This window comes from Primulina eburnea, chromosome 15 (assembly GCF_022965805.1).
Source record: "Primulina eburnea isolate SZY01 chromosome 15, ASM2296580v1, whole genome shotgun sequence".
Taxonomy (NCBI): domain Eukaryota; kingdom Viridiplantae; phylum Streptophyta; class Magnoliopsida; order Lamiales; family Gesneriaceae; genus Primulina; species Primulina eburnea.
In genome coordinates, this window is record NC_133115.1 from 2,902,365 (window position 1) to 2,917,447 (window position 15,083).

Sequence of the window (15,083 nt, forward strand, 5' to 3'; positions counted from 1 at the left end):
CTTATATCCTAACTTATTGGAAAATCTCTTAAACATGAATGAATGCATAGCACCACAATCAAATAATATATAAGCAGGTATATTATTGATTAGAATGGTACCTGCTACGACATCATTTGAGTTGTCAGCCTTTTCTTGAGTGATAGCACAGACTCGAGCATTTGGCTTGTTCTCCTTAGGCTTGTTTGGAGTTGTTCCACCTTTTGGACCATTCCTTGGATCTGGAAAAGGACATTGAGCAATGCGGTGGTCCATCTTTCCACAACAGAAACAAGCTCCAGAATTCTTACGACATTCACCAGTGTGAGTGAATCCACAAGTTTGGCACTTGACTCCCTCGTTGCTTGATTGAGAAGATGTGGTTCCTTTGGCTGGAGCACTGGTGGATTGATTGCTTGAAAACCTAGGCTTTCTGAATTGATGGCCCGGTTGGTACTGGCTTGACTAAGGACGTTTGAGTTTGTTCTTACCTTCACGCCTCTTGATGTCATTCTCAACCGTGATGACGGCTTCTATCAATTTATCAAAACTACTGGGATCGATAACAGCAAGAGCAGATTAAATGCAGCTGTTCAATCCCTTCTTGAAGCGATGTATCTTCAAGGCCTCGTCTCCCATGATGGTTGGGGAGTAAGTTTCCAATGAGTGGAACTTAGATAACTTGTGGATTCCTTGGCTGGAGCACTGGTGGATTGATTGCTTGAAAACCTAGGCTTTCTGAATTGATGGCCCGGTTGGTACTGGCTTGAATAAGGACGTTTGAGTTTGTTCTTACCTTCACGCCTCTTGATGTCATTCTCAACCGTGATGACGGCTTCTATCAATTTATCAAAACTACTGGGATCGATAACAGCAAGAGCAGATTAATTGCAGCTGTTCAATCCCTTCTTGAAGCGATGTATCTTCAAGGCCTCGTCTCCCATGATGGTTGGGGAGTAAGTTTCCAATGAGTGGAACTTAGATGAATACTCCACTACTGTCATGTTTGGTTCTTGGACCAAGCTTCCAAATTCTGACAGCTTCTGCTCTCGAACTGCTGTCGGGAAGTACTGCTTCAGAAATGTCTCTCGAAACCTTTGCCATGTGATAGGTCTCGTCCCTAACATAGTTGGTGAGACTCCTTCCCACCATTTGGCTGCTTTATCCAATAAAAAAGGTGTAATCACATCTACCTTGATCTCTTGTGGGACTTCAAGTAGTCGAAGATGATTCTCCACCTCCTTCATCCAATTCTGTCTGACCTCAGGATCGGAGCTTCCATCGATATTGGGACTCTTGCTCTTCAGAGAGACTCATAGTGCTGCTTAGTCCCATTCTGAGATGGAGGTGGTGGCGGTGGTTGATTAGCATTAGGGTTGAAAAACCCTTGTAGCGTGGTTGCCACAATCGTGATATAGACATCAAATCCGCCTGAGGCCAACTGTTGGTGGTGTTTGTTGTGCATCCTCATCGTTGCGTTTGTTATTGCGATTTTTGTTGCGATTTCCATAAAAAGCGTCGCGATTGTTTCTCACGGGCCTTCCGTCCATTTCCTACAAATATGAAAGTTCTAAGGTTTTTGGCAGAATAGGGACAAAACAAAAGAAGAAAAATGATTGAGCAATTGCTAAAAATTTAAATATGAAATCAATGGATAAAAATAATTTTATTGATTTCTCACGAAAGTACAATTACAACTAAACTTCGAAAATTCTAACAGAAATGCAAATTGAACAAGTGTTATTACAAAGAATTACTACTGATGGTCTAATATATCACTTCACTCAATCCCAAATCCATAGGATCCTCTTCGACTTCTTCTTCTTCTTCGGGATCCTCCTCGGGTTTCTCTTCATGGTTGGCTATTACTGTTTCCATATGTTCAATATGACCATGCAGAACTGCATTCTGGTCACTAAGAACTTCAACAGTGTTCTTCAACTATTGAATCTGAGCATCAGTCTGCTCACAATACTAATTATCCTTGTGCATGAGTTGGTTCTTTTGATCCTTAAGCACTTGGATCTTCTCAACCAAGTTATCACGTAACTCGATTAACTCTACAACAGTCTCTTGGGAGGTTTTTCGAACTCTTCTTGAATTTTCCTATTCTTCTCTTCTGCCTCATGCAGATAGTGAGTATAACGTTGAATATCATCTCTTAAGTGTTCTACTCTACGCTGTAATTCATCTTTGTCCAGCTCTAAGCAGTAGTTATGTCCCTTGAGTTTCTCTATCTTCTTCTCTAAGCTCTTAATGTAGCTACTCTGGTAAGCAATATTCTACATCCAAAACATGAGAGTCAAGGTTCAGAAATGATCTCAAGAGTACAGGTCGAGTTATAGACAATTACTGGAATGAACAGAATCAGTACAACCTATAACATTTAATAGAAGAAAATAGCTCAACATTTTTTGGTCTTAAAATCACGTGAAAAAATTACTAAAAATCTGTCACATCATGAACATGAAGTGTACCAAATTTGGTGCTAAAATACTTAGGCGTTTGCAAATAAAAATTCCTCAAAATTTCAAAAAATTGGAAAATTTTACGGAAATGACGATATCACTATCTAAACGAAGTATTTTGGGGTCTGTCGGTGGTTCTAGAACAAATAATTGGTTCTAGGTTGAGTTCTTCTCATCAAGATCTTTCCAACGTTATATTACAATAGTCAAAATTCCTCTTGGATCAAGAGTTATGGCTGTTTTTGAAGTTTGTGCGAAAAACGCCTCAACTTCCATACAATTTGCAAGGTCTATTGCATGCGCTTGCTAGAATTCATTTTCTACGGCAATTCTTATGATACTGCAATCAAGTCTGCTGCTTTCCAGCACTGTTAGAACCAGTCTGCTGCATTCCAGGTCTAATGACCAAGTCTTCTACATTCAGATCTACTGATTTTTACAGATTCTGGTTTCAGACTACTGGTTTTGATGCTACTATTTTTCGATCTACTAGTTTTGGTCTACTGGTTTTTTTTAACTACTTTTGGATTCAGACTTGCTGCTGAATTTCCAAAATATTAACTTCAGAGTTACTGATTTCACATCTACTGAACATAGGTCTACTTAAATCAATCCTACTCATTTCATACATGCTGCTGAAATACTCAGAGTTCTATTGCATTCTGATTTGTTTCCCTTACTGATTTTCCCAACTGTACGTAGTTAGTCTATCGTTTCAGTAGTATATTACATTAGTTTATTTTCAGAATTCTAGTAGTTTATCCAAATTTATTTTCAGAAGTCTATCAGAACTTATTATTTCTAGTTCATCCTCCCAAGAATATGAAATCTGGTTGGCTCTGATACCACTTAAATGTCATGCCCCATGGACGGGGTTGGTCGACATCGGCGTTAGTCTCAAATTTACATTCGAAAACAACAAGCCTGAGAAGTACAAAATTCAGAAATCAGTATTTTTATTCATAATACTGAATATTTCATTGTCTGATACAAACTCAGATTACTAATATTTTACTGCGGAAATGTAAAACCCAGACATAACAATGTCTTAACAAATGCAGCGGAAAAACAAAAATTAGAACTGAGAAACAACAGTTTTCCTCGGCACCGGCGTTAGTCTCAAATTTACATTCGAAAAAAACAAGCCTCAGAAGTACAAAATTCAGAAATCAGTCTATTTATTCATAATACTGAATATTCATTGTCTGATACAATCAGATAACTAATGTTTTACATCGGAAATGTAAAATCCAGACATAACAATGTCTTAACAGATGCAGCGGAAAAATATAAATTAGAACTGAGAAACAACAGTCTTCTTCACCAGCCTCAGAACTGATTTTACTCTTCTTTTTCTAACATTTCTTCCTTGTTCTTATCTGAGATGGGTTTGGTGGGTGAGGGATATGGTCGTCACTCAATAAGCGGGGGCATGAATAACTCCCAGTTTTCGAAATCATTTTCAACAGAAACAGTAACACAAATAATATACAGAAACTCATACTTTCAGAATAGGAATCGGTATTCAGGAATAACAGATTTTAGAACAGAAATCAGAACTTAAAATTTAGCAAGCAAGAATGAGAGCGTTTGTGAATTTCATGGTTAAACTGATATCAGTCTCCTATATGTTCTTTCCTCTAAGGGGTGAGGCCAGTAATCGGTAATCAGAATTCAGTAATCAGGAATGTTGCAAAATATATATTCCTACAATTAGTTTACTAGGTTTCAGTGCTTCAAAAATCAGATATTAGAAATCAAAAATACATATACCTTGCTTCAAAACAGAAATTATAAAACTGGTTTCAAGATATTTATACATAAGCCCACTTACTGAAATTTGACAGAATGTTTTGGTTGAAGTCTGGAATCTGTTTGCTCTCGCTACTGGATTTTACTGCAAAATGCACTCTCTTAGCTTGAATTTCAAGAGATAACTTAAAATTTGTGTAACACCAATTCAGAGATTTTGAGGGTACTATTTATAGACAAAATTCTGATTGTTAGCCTCCCAATTAATGGCCATAATCTGTCATTATGTGATATTAACAGCCTTTATTCAATGTTAAATGCTTCAGTTACCAATCATAAGCAGAATCAGTACTTGTCTGCTGAAATCTCGTGCTAACGAACTCTTCTGCTTCTGGAAAAATATCAGCTTCTGAAATCTTAGTTGCTGCTGGAATTGTCAACTTCTACTGAAAATTTTGTATTGCTGCTGAATATTGTGAGCTGCTGCAAAATGCTAGCCACTGCTGAAAATTCGGGTTCTCACAAAATATTTATTTCAATCTATGGATTCATTCAGTTGCAACTCTATTAGCGTATTTGAATGTATTAATTTTTTATATGCTACTCAGTTTAATATTTAAATTATTAGGAGTTATATCGTATAATAAATCCTAATAATTCATTATTATACAATCAACAATATATCTATTCATTTCAAATCAAGATTTAAAGTTTTAGAATTGTTTTGAAACCCTAAAAAATTCATATAAAATTTAAATCTTGATATATTTCAATTCCAACTTTGAAAGTTAATTTTCATCGGCTATTCTATCGCATATATTGAAATCAAATTCAAATACATGCTATTCTATCAATTCAATAAATAAAAGTGCCGAATTCAAGAGAACATTAGCTAAAAAAAGACTTTCAACACGAGGTTTCGAATATATAATTTGTTCTGAGTTTGGACAATATTTCACTATAGTTTTGAGGGATAGAACTTAAATTCCCTTCTTTCCCTTCTTTTTACCTCTAGTTTATGTCTCTTGTTCAATATTAAGATTATTAATATTATTTTTTCGTATATGCCAATCCTCACTCCACGTGAAGCACTTGAATTCCATTCCAATTTGTAATTTGTGGACACATAGGGATGTAAACGAACCAAACCGTTTGTAAGCTATTCGAAGCTCGATTCGATAAAAGCTCGTTTGAGCTCGTTTAATGAGGCTCGTTAAGATAAACAAACCAAACTTAAGCTTTACAGTATTCGACTCGTTAGCTTGTGAACATGTTCGTTGGTAAGTTCATTAGTAATCTTTTAGGTGAAAAAATAATAGTTTTGATATTTGATTTATTGATTTTGCATATTATTTATGAAATATATAGAAAAATCTATTAAATTTATTTATTATAAAAAATTACAAATTTTAATAAGAATAATATAATTTTTTTAAAATATATAATTTAATTTTTAATTAATTTAAATGTATAATTTATATTTATTAAGCTGGTTTAAGCTCGATAAAGGCTTGAAAAGCTCGTGAGTCATACATATATTCGTTAAATAAAGTTCGAGCTCGACTCGATTATAAACGAACCAAGTTCAAACATTCAAGAGTTCGGCTCAGCTCGACTCGATTACATCCCTATCAAAACATATACATGAAGAACCAACTGACAATTCACATGCATCCACTTGGATTTATGTTTATAATTACTATTTTGCCACCATATCCTTGACTTACAAAATTGCGAATTTTTTAATGGACTATTATAATAACAATTTTGCCATCAAAATTTAGTGGACTATTTTTCAAATTATTTACAATTTTACCATCGAATTTTAATGAAATATTTTTCAATTTATTTACAAGTTTGTCATTAAAATTAAATGCATTATTTTTCAAAGAAATATGGAGTATTTTCAATTTTTATAGTTTATTCCATTTGTATAGACTATTTCAAATCCATTTCCAATTACAATTATATTAGCTAATTGATTTACTCTCATAATCTACATAATTAATGTTAATCAAATTATTGGGTGCCATACCATCTTTGTACAATATTAACATGGATTTCATAAAAAAAACATGGAATTGAATTGTATTAAAAAGAGGATGACAAAGCTTTTTTATTGGAAAAATTCAATTTAATTAGAGTAAGATTTAGAAACAATTTAATTTAATTAATAATTTTTTAATAATATAAAAATAATTATAAACTAATAAGGTGACAAATTAAATCTAAAGGCTTAGAGCTCTTTAAAAAATTAAAATCCTTAACGTTTGGAAATTTAACCAAACTGTTAAACCAAACCAATCTATATTGGATCGGTAAATCACGGTTTGGAATTATTTTAAAACCATCCAAACAAAAAAAAAAAAAAATTGGTTCAAGTTTTAGAAACAAATAAAGTGAACCAAACCACTCCAAACAGAAAACACTAATATAAAAAATCATGTAGTAGTTTGTTAATTTTGAGTGATTTTTTTGATATAGAAATATATTGTTTGTTTTTTAGTTTGTATTATAGCTACAAAAAAGGGTCAATTAATGATGAAATTTATAAAATTGTTGAGTTTATTCAAATTTTATCACTAATTTTAAATAAATCATCGCTATTTTAGCGACGTAAATGGATATTAAAAAACGTCACTAACGATGACGGTTTTACGACAGTGGATAAATTTATAGACGGTTTTAAGACCGTTGCTAAAAATAGCGATAATGTTTTTTAAAATGTTGCATCTAAATATATAGCGACGATTTATATATAATTTCTTTCAATGAGTAAGACGGAATTTCTAGATTAAAATTCTATCTCAAATTTGAAATTTAAAAAACTGCCCTAAGTTTGCGAGATATTTTTTTCAAAAACTATTGCTAGTTGCCTCTATAGACCCTTCTCATTTTTTTTTAGCAATTTTCTTCTTTCTCCTCTGCTATGGGCGAATTTTTGCCAATATTTTGTTTGCCAAATTTCATGCATTTTAATTATCCTAACTTGTATTTTTATTTAATATTGCAGATTTGGTTCTAGGCTTTAACTTTATAAGTCGACGCTTTAACCATATTTTTTCCATTTATATTTAATTTTCATATATATATATATATATATATATATATATATATATATGTTAAAGAAATTTAATGTATTTTTATATTATATATTTTTTATAGAATTGCACGCTTGTTATATATTTTATAATTATATGTTAGATGTAACTTACATGTCACACACATAGTTTTATTGTTAACTAGAAGATTTGATACGAAAATTATGTATGTTAAATTATTTAATTTATTGTAATATTTAATTATATGTTAGATCTAACCAGTATATATATGCATGTATTATAGTGTATTTCTTTATGTATGTTAATTTGATAATAATTATATAAATTTACATGTACTGATTATGTGATATTAATTATTATTTAAAGTAATGTATTATATTAACATTAAATAATAATTTAATATTTAATAGACTTATATTATATAATTATATGATTATTTAATATTTTGAAAAAAATTAGCAATGATTTTTGAAAACAATTTTTTGAAAACCATAGTAATTAACGACGGTTTAAATAAAAAAAATCGCTAATTTACAAACAATAAGTAAATATCATAATTGTATTATTATTATTTGATATTTTAAATTTTTAATTTAGTGACTATTTTGAAAAAAATCGTTATTAGCGATAGTTTTGATTAAAAAATTTAATTTAAGGATTGTTTTTAAAAAATTGTCGCAAGTGGCGACCATTTGAATAAAAAAAATTGTCGCTAATTAGCAATAATTTTAATCTAAATTGTCATAAAACAATGAAAATTAATTAATATCATAATTATATTCTAATTAATATTTTGAAAATTAAATTTAGGGAAAAATCGTCGCAAAGTGATGGTTTAGCGACAGCGCTCTTCCCAAAACTATCCGAAATTAGGTTTATTTTTTCAAATATTCATTAAAATCGTCGCTAATATAAACAACGACGTTTTTTTTACTGTCGCTAGGTGCATTTTTTATTATATCGAGAATTTATTGATGGTAGATTTTAGTCCAATAAACATAAGCACATTTTAAAACATTTACGTTAATTATAAGTTCAAAATTTTGTAACTTGTATCAGATATAATATGGTTTGGTTCTCATTTTTATATAAACTAAATCAAACCATAATTGAACACCTTAATCTTCACCTGCTACGTCTTTTTTTTAAAAAAAAAAAAAAGTAACAGAAAATCTGATACTTTGTGTATCTCCCACAAAGTATAATACTTTGTCAAAATTTTCCGAAATTTAAAATATATTTTTCGAAAAAAAGAACCAATTTTTTAGTTTTAGGACATTACATTTTAGACAAAAACTTGTGTGAGACGGTTTCATTGGTCGTAATTTGTGAAACATATATCTTATTTGAGTCATCCATGAAAAATTATTATTTTTTACGCTAAGAATATTATTTTTATTGTTAATATCTGTAGGGATTGACTCATCTCACAGATAAAGATTCGTGAGACCGTCTCACAAGAGACATACTCTACGTTTTATTTTAGTCCCACTACTAGGTACGTCTTCCTCTTTTATTTTATTAATTGTGTGGTAAATATTTTTATTATTGAATAGAAAAATAGAAATTCACTTTAATAAACAAGATATTTTACCTTTTTATTTATATATGAAATATTAGTAAAGTAGTAATTAAAATTAATATAATTTATTAATTAATTGAACAATAAATTATTTATTTTAATTTTTTATATTTCCCCGACGGAATGAAGTAAGAGCTACATAAGACAAGTCTTGAACATAGACTAGACGTCATATCCTCGTTCGTTCTCGCAATCGGTGCTATTTTTCTTCTGTCAAAATAACCAATATTTTGCAGATTCCCAAGAAGTACACCTTCTCATTTGTATCTATATCCGAATACCAACAAATTTCTGCGCTAGAAATTAAGACTTTTTCTTCGAGATAAAGCCAAGTTTCAACTAAAGTTGGTCAAAACTAGTAAATGATAAACATTGAAAAAAAAATACATTGGTTTTTTAATTATATTGTACATTCCTGCATGAAACTGAGCAAATCAAGAAAGCTAACAAAACATGAAACCCACTTCTTTAGAAATCGAAACAGAAAGAGAAGCTCACCTCTCCAGCGTTGATGTCAGAAAAAAGGGATCAAGAACCTTGGATGAATCAAAGAAGCTGTGGAAGATTGCGGCGCCGGCGATTCTTACCTCCGTCGCACAGTTTTCCATCGCGTTTGTGACTGTTGCGTTTGTCGGCCATCTTGGAGAGGTGGAACTTGCTGCTGTTTCAATTGTGCAGAATGTGCTCGAGGGCTTTGTGTTTGGCATCATGGTATGATCAACTCTATTGTGGACAAAAATTCAGTCGTTGGTTTTATAATATTACATTATTTTATTGATCACAATGGTTTTGTATAGATGAGATGGGAAATATAAAAATGTAATTTCGAATATTATTTCAGGTCTTGAATCTTGAATCAATCAGTGTTTTTTTTTTTTTGAAAAAAAAAACATGGGATTCAAGATTTTAGTAGACTGGGGTGAAACTAACCCAAAACTCTCTCACACACACCGACACGCACAAAAGCGTTAGTTTTTATTCAAGATTTTGTTGATTTTCTTGTATTAGCTCGGAATGGGAAGTGCCCTGGAAACACTCTGTGGCCAAGCAGTTGGTGCTGGACAATATGTTAGGCTTGGAATCTATCTCCAACGATCATGCGTTATAACTCTTGTCACCGCCTTGTTCCTATCCCCACTTTACGTTTTTACGTCGCCGATACTAATACTTTTCCGACAAAGTGAAAACATCTCAAGTCTTGCTGGAAAGTTTGCTCTTTGGGTGATCCCTCAGTTATTCGCTTATGCATTGAATTTCCCACTTCAAAAATTCCTTCAAGCACAGAGCAGAATATGGGTTATGGCTGTGATTTCGTTACTCGTATTGGGTTTCCACGTTTTCTTGAACTGGCTAGTCGTGATAAAACTTGGGAAAGGCTTGTTTGGTGCTGCTATGGTGGGGAACATATCATGGTGCCTTGTGGTCTTAGCTCAAATGGTTTATGTGGTATCCGGATTCTTCCCCGAATCATGGACTGGATTATCTTTCAAGGCATTTAAGTCCCTTTTTGGATTCGTGAAATTGTCTCTTGCATCAGCCATCATGCTCTGGTAAGTTGTTGGATTTTGAATGTAGATGTTTAAGATCTGTTTCTTTTGTTGTGATTACTTGTGAAATTCTTTCCGATTTATTTGTGAATGCAGTTTGGAGCTATGGTATTATACTGTGGTGTTACTTATGGTTGGCTGGTTAAAGAATCCAGAAATTGCAGTTGATGCCATTTCCATCTGGTTAGTTCTTCAATTCTGTCACGGTTTCAACACCTTAAATATAAAAATGAATGCTTCTTTCGACGAGAGGGTGAACCGTCCCGTCTTGCCTGTTCTTTTCTGAGTCCCTGGATTCACCGTGGTCCAAATGCATTGAGTTTGTTATAAATTTGAATGCCGAGCACTCCATTTGAGCTATTATCGATCCATTATCCATTAATCTTTCCTTTGTGACAGTATGAATCTGGAAATTTGGACTTTAATGATCACTCTTGGTTTCAATGCTGCAATCAGGTGTGAAACTTCAGCCTATACCTTTTGAGAAGCATGAACAAAGCACTTTTGATTTCATTGATACAAATAGTTGAGTTATTTGCCACCATTTAATGTTCAATTCGACGATTCGCAGTGTTCGTGTTTCAAACGAACTTGGAGCTAACTGTCCCAAAGCAGCGAAATTCTCTGTCGTAGTAGTTGTCGTTACATCAATATTGTTTGGAGTTGTATTCGCAGTCTCCATTCTTGCAACCAAGAATGTGTTTCCCAGGATGTTTTCTGATAAAGCAGAAGTCATAAAGGAGACATCCAAGTTGGGTTATTTCTTGGCTGCAACCATTCTCCTCAACAGCATTCAGCCTGTACTCCATGGTGGGTAGTACAATATTCTACATATATATCTCATATCAAATCATAAAGAGACTTGGGTAAATTATTTTCGTAAACTAAAAGCACGTGTAAAGTAGTTGCTAGCAGAACCTATTAGCATGAAGTCACTTGGTTTTGAGCCTACTGACGATTTGCTCCTCGACTGTGTAGGAGTGGCAGTAGGTGCAGGGTGGCAAGCATCTGTCGCACTAGTAAATATCGGGTGCTATTATGTATTTGGGCTTCCTCTCGGGGCGTTGCTCGGTTACAAGTTCGATCTTGGTGTGAAAGGGATCTGGTTAGGGATGTTACTTGGCTGTTTGCTTCAAACTGTGGTGTTGCTTGTGCTCGTGACTCGTGCTAATTGGAATAAAGAGGTATGCACTCTGCTCCATATATGTAGTTATTTTGATTCTAATCTATTTTGGATGAAAACGACATTTTGTTCGGAAATTAGGCTTCCAAGGCTGTGGAGAGAGTCCGGGCCAATGATGACTTGTTGCTGCTTCAATCTGAGAGAAGAGCATAACATAGTGCGAGAGAAGAAAATTGAACAAACTTGTGCAAAACTTGAAATAAAGACATTTTATTGATAAGAAATTGATGAGTCAAAATACCCATATATTATTAAGCTAATTTTTTTTTAAAAGGAAATTTCATTAATCATCCAAAGGATTATAATAATCTAAGTGTTCAATCAAATAAGACGGACTGTCAAAGAAAATCGGAGGACTAACATAAAAACAGCTTTTGCCAAAGCATCAGCTACACCATTTGTTTGTCTATAGGCAAATTGAACCGAGAGTGCGCTTCCTTGATTCAGTAGCAGCTGGCATTGGTGCACAAGAGATCCAAACTCGGTAGCATCGTCGGCAGAAGACTTGATAGCATCCACAACAGTCTTTGCATCAAGTTCAAAAATCACATTTGCAGATTCATCTCTTTGATCCAAGTTATAGCATTGAGTAGAGCAAGGGATTCACATTCTTTCACCATTGGATTTCCAGGGCCGTGTTGCACTCGGCATGCCATAAATTCTCCATTTTCATCTCGCAAGACACAACTAAGGCAGAATGTATTATTGTCCGTGAAGATGGCTGCATCCGTGTTGCATTTGAAGAAGTGGGGGGGGGGGGGGGGGGGGGGGGGTGGGGGGAGGTTTGTGCCATCTTTTACATACTGATTCAACCCTTTGCACGTTTGGTTTGAAGATAGGGCCTCTTTCTTTTGCTTGTAGCCAATCGTACAATGTCTGTAGAGCTCCCCGGACCAGCTGTGCTGACGTGCAATGCTTATGGTTCCATAGTTTATCATTTCTTTGTTTCCATAATCCCCACATGATAATAACAGACTTCCCGACTTCCATATTCGTTAGTGTTTTGAGCATCAAGAATATCATTTCTGCAAAGCTGTCTACTTTAGCTGCACATGAGTTTATAATATGGGAGAGATGGGACTCATTCCAGCATTCCTGAGCAAGAGGGCATAGTAGAAAATCATGACATGTGTTTTCAATATGACAATCACAGTGTACACATGTAAGGGGGACTGGAATACATTTGCGTTGAAGCGTTGCTCTAACTAGTAGGCAGTTTCTAATTGCTCGCCATAAGAAAGTTTTGACTTTTGGTGGGATCTGTAATTTCCAGACATTTTCCCATTCCCTCGAAGTCCCAAATTCCATGTTGGACGACATAATCTCAGAAACCACCCAATACCCCGATTTTACAGTATATCTCCCATTTTTGCTGTAGTGTCATATTCTTATATCTGTCATTGAAGTGGGGGGGGGGGGGGGGGGGGGGGGAGGTGTGCCATCTTTTACATACTGATTCAACCCTTTGCACGTTTGGTTTGAAGATAGGGCCTTTTTCTTTTGCTTGTAGCCAATCGTACAATGTCTGTAGAGCTCCCCGGACCAGCTGTGCTGACGTGCAATGCTTATGGTTCCATAGTTTTATCATTTCTTTGTTTCCATAATCCTCACATGATAATAACAGACTTCCCGACTTCCATATTCGTTAGTGTTTTGAGCATCAAGAATATCATTTCTGCAAAGCTGTCTACTTTAGCTGCACATGAGTTTATAATATGGGAGAGATGGGACTCATTCCAGCATTCCTGAGCAAGAGGGCATAGTAGAAAAGCATGCCATGTGTTTTCAATATGACAATCACAGTGTACACATGTAAGGGGGACTGGAATACCTTTGCGTTGAAGCGTTGCTCTAACTGGTAGGCAGTTTCTAATTGCTCGCCATAAGAAAGTTTTGACTTTTGGTGGGATCTGTAATTTCCAGACATTTTCCCATTCCCTCGAAGTCCCAAATTCCATGTTGGACGACATAATCTCATAAATCACCCAAAACCCCGATTTTACAGTATATCTCCCATTTTTGCTGTAGTGTCATATTCTTATATCTGTCATTGAAGCCTCCTGTAGATGTATTTTCAAGATTTCACATTTATCTCTTGTATCAAACAATTCATTGATTAGCTCAACATTCCATTGCTTGCGCCCTGGAATCATCAATTCAGCCACCCTTTGTGATTCCATTCCAGAGACCCGCAAGGTTTGAACCCGGAAATTATTTGTACGATCGCTCCAAATATTTATCCTTGTTCCATCTCCAATCTTCCACCGGCATCCAGTTTGTAACAATGATTGAGAGCTCCAGATACTTTTCCAAACGAAGCTTGGATTATGGCCCAATTGGGCTGTGAGGAAGTCCCCTCGAGGGAAATATCTAGCTTTGAAGATTCTGCTTGCGAGTGTATCTGGGCTAGAAATAAATGACCAGCCTTGTCTCCCTAACATTTCCAGATTAAAACCGTAGAGATCTCTGAATCCTAGACCTCCTTTCTCTTTTCTAACGCTCAACATGTCCCAAGAAAGCCAATGGATACAGCGTTGGCTGTCTTTCTTGGATCCCCACCAAAACAAATTTAACATACGCTAGATTTCGTCAGTTATAGACACCGGCAATAGAAAAGCATTCATACAATATGATGGTATAGCTTGTGCTACAGCCTTAATGAGTATCTCACGGCCTGCTTTTGACAATGGCTTATTTTTCTAGGGTTAAATTAGCAATTTTACTTTAACTATACCAGAGACCAACCGTTCTAATAATGGTCTTTTTCTAAATAAAATAAGAGTAGGTCTCATATGACATAGTCTCACGAATATATCAGCGAGATGAGTCAGTCTGGTACATACTTGTAGAAAAAGGTAATATTTTAACATTAAAATAATATTTTTCATTTGTTGAATCAGATAATAGATTCGTCTCATAAAATTGATATGTTATATTATCTCATAGGCAAAAACTTGTGTGAGACGGTCTCACGGGTCGTATTTGTGAGACGGATCTCTTATTTGGGTCACCCATGAAAAAGTATTACTTTTTATGCTAAAAGTATTGCTTTTTATTGTGAATATGGGTAGGGTTGACCCGTCTCACGGATTATGACCCGTGAGACGGTCTCACATGAGACTCACTCTATCTCATATAAGTTTTTGTGATAAAATATATAAAAGATAAATAGAATGGATAATGTCAAATCTTATTTAAATGTTCCATATGTAATCTATAAAAGGAAAAATTAAAGCCCAAATATATCAAGTTTGAGCCCGATCCAACGGTGCAATAAGGCGCAATGAATTTTACAAGGCGGCTGATTTTTTGATAGATGTGCTGATGTGTTTTCGAAGTACCGGTTGCATGATACTTCTATGATGTTCGAATTCTTCATGTTTTCTTCCAGTCTAAGGTAAATGGGCTTGTTTTAAAGATTAAATCTCGTTATGCATATTATCTTATTCGTTTTTGAAAATACGGTCGAGTACATTCTTCTCCTACTTATTTCTTGTGTTGATTGTCATA

General features: G+C 34.3%; 1 protein-coding gene across 2 annotated transcripts; it reads left to right on the forward strand.

Annotated features, from left to right (window-relative positions):
- The first annotated feature begins 9,296 nt into the window (after nt 1-9,296).
- On the forward strand, nt 9,297-11,830 carry LOC140814656 (protein DETOXIFICATION 33-like). Of its 2 annotated transcripts, XM_073173704.1 has the most exons (7): nt 9,297-9,554; nt 9,852-10,393; nt 10,487-10,573; nt 10,790-10,846; nt 10,962-11,200; nt 11,369-11,574; nt 11,655-11,830. In XM_073173704.1, the coding sequence occupies exons 1-7, from the start codon at nt 9,297-9,299 to the stop codon at nt 11,724-11,726; spliced, it is 1,461 nt and encodes a 486-aa protein (XP_073029805.1). In that variant the 3' UTR covers nt 11,727-11,830. The 2 variants fall into 2 exon arrangements, with proteins under 2 accessions (XP_073029805.1, XP_073029804.1); XM_073173703.1 differs by having other exon boundaries at nt 11,369-11,824.
- The last annotated feature ends 3,253 nt before the right edge of the window (nt 11,831-15,083 follow it).

Excerpts from the sequence above, each read along its gene's own strand:
- LOC140814656 (XM_073173703.1), top strand. The coding sequence starts at position 9,297 with ATGAAACCCACTTCTTTAGAAATCGAAACAGAAAGAGAAGCTCACCTC. Across the intron at positions 10,394-10,486 it reads GCATCAGCCATCATGCTCTG|TTTGGAGCTATGGTATTATA; the intron begins GTAAGTTGTTGG and ends TTGTGAATGCAG. Across the intron at positions 11,201-11,368 it reads CATTCAGCCTGTACTCCATG|GAGTGGCAGTAGGTGCAGGG; the intron begins GTGGGTAGTACA and ends TCGACTGTGTAG.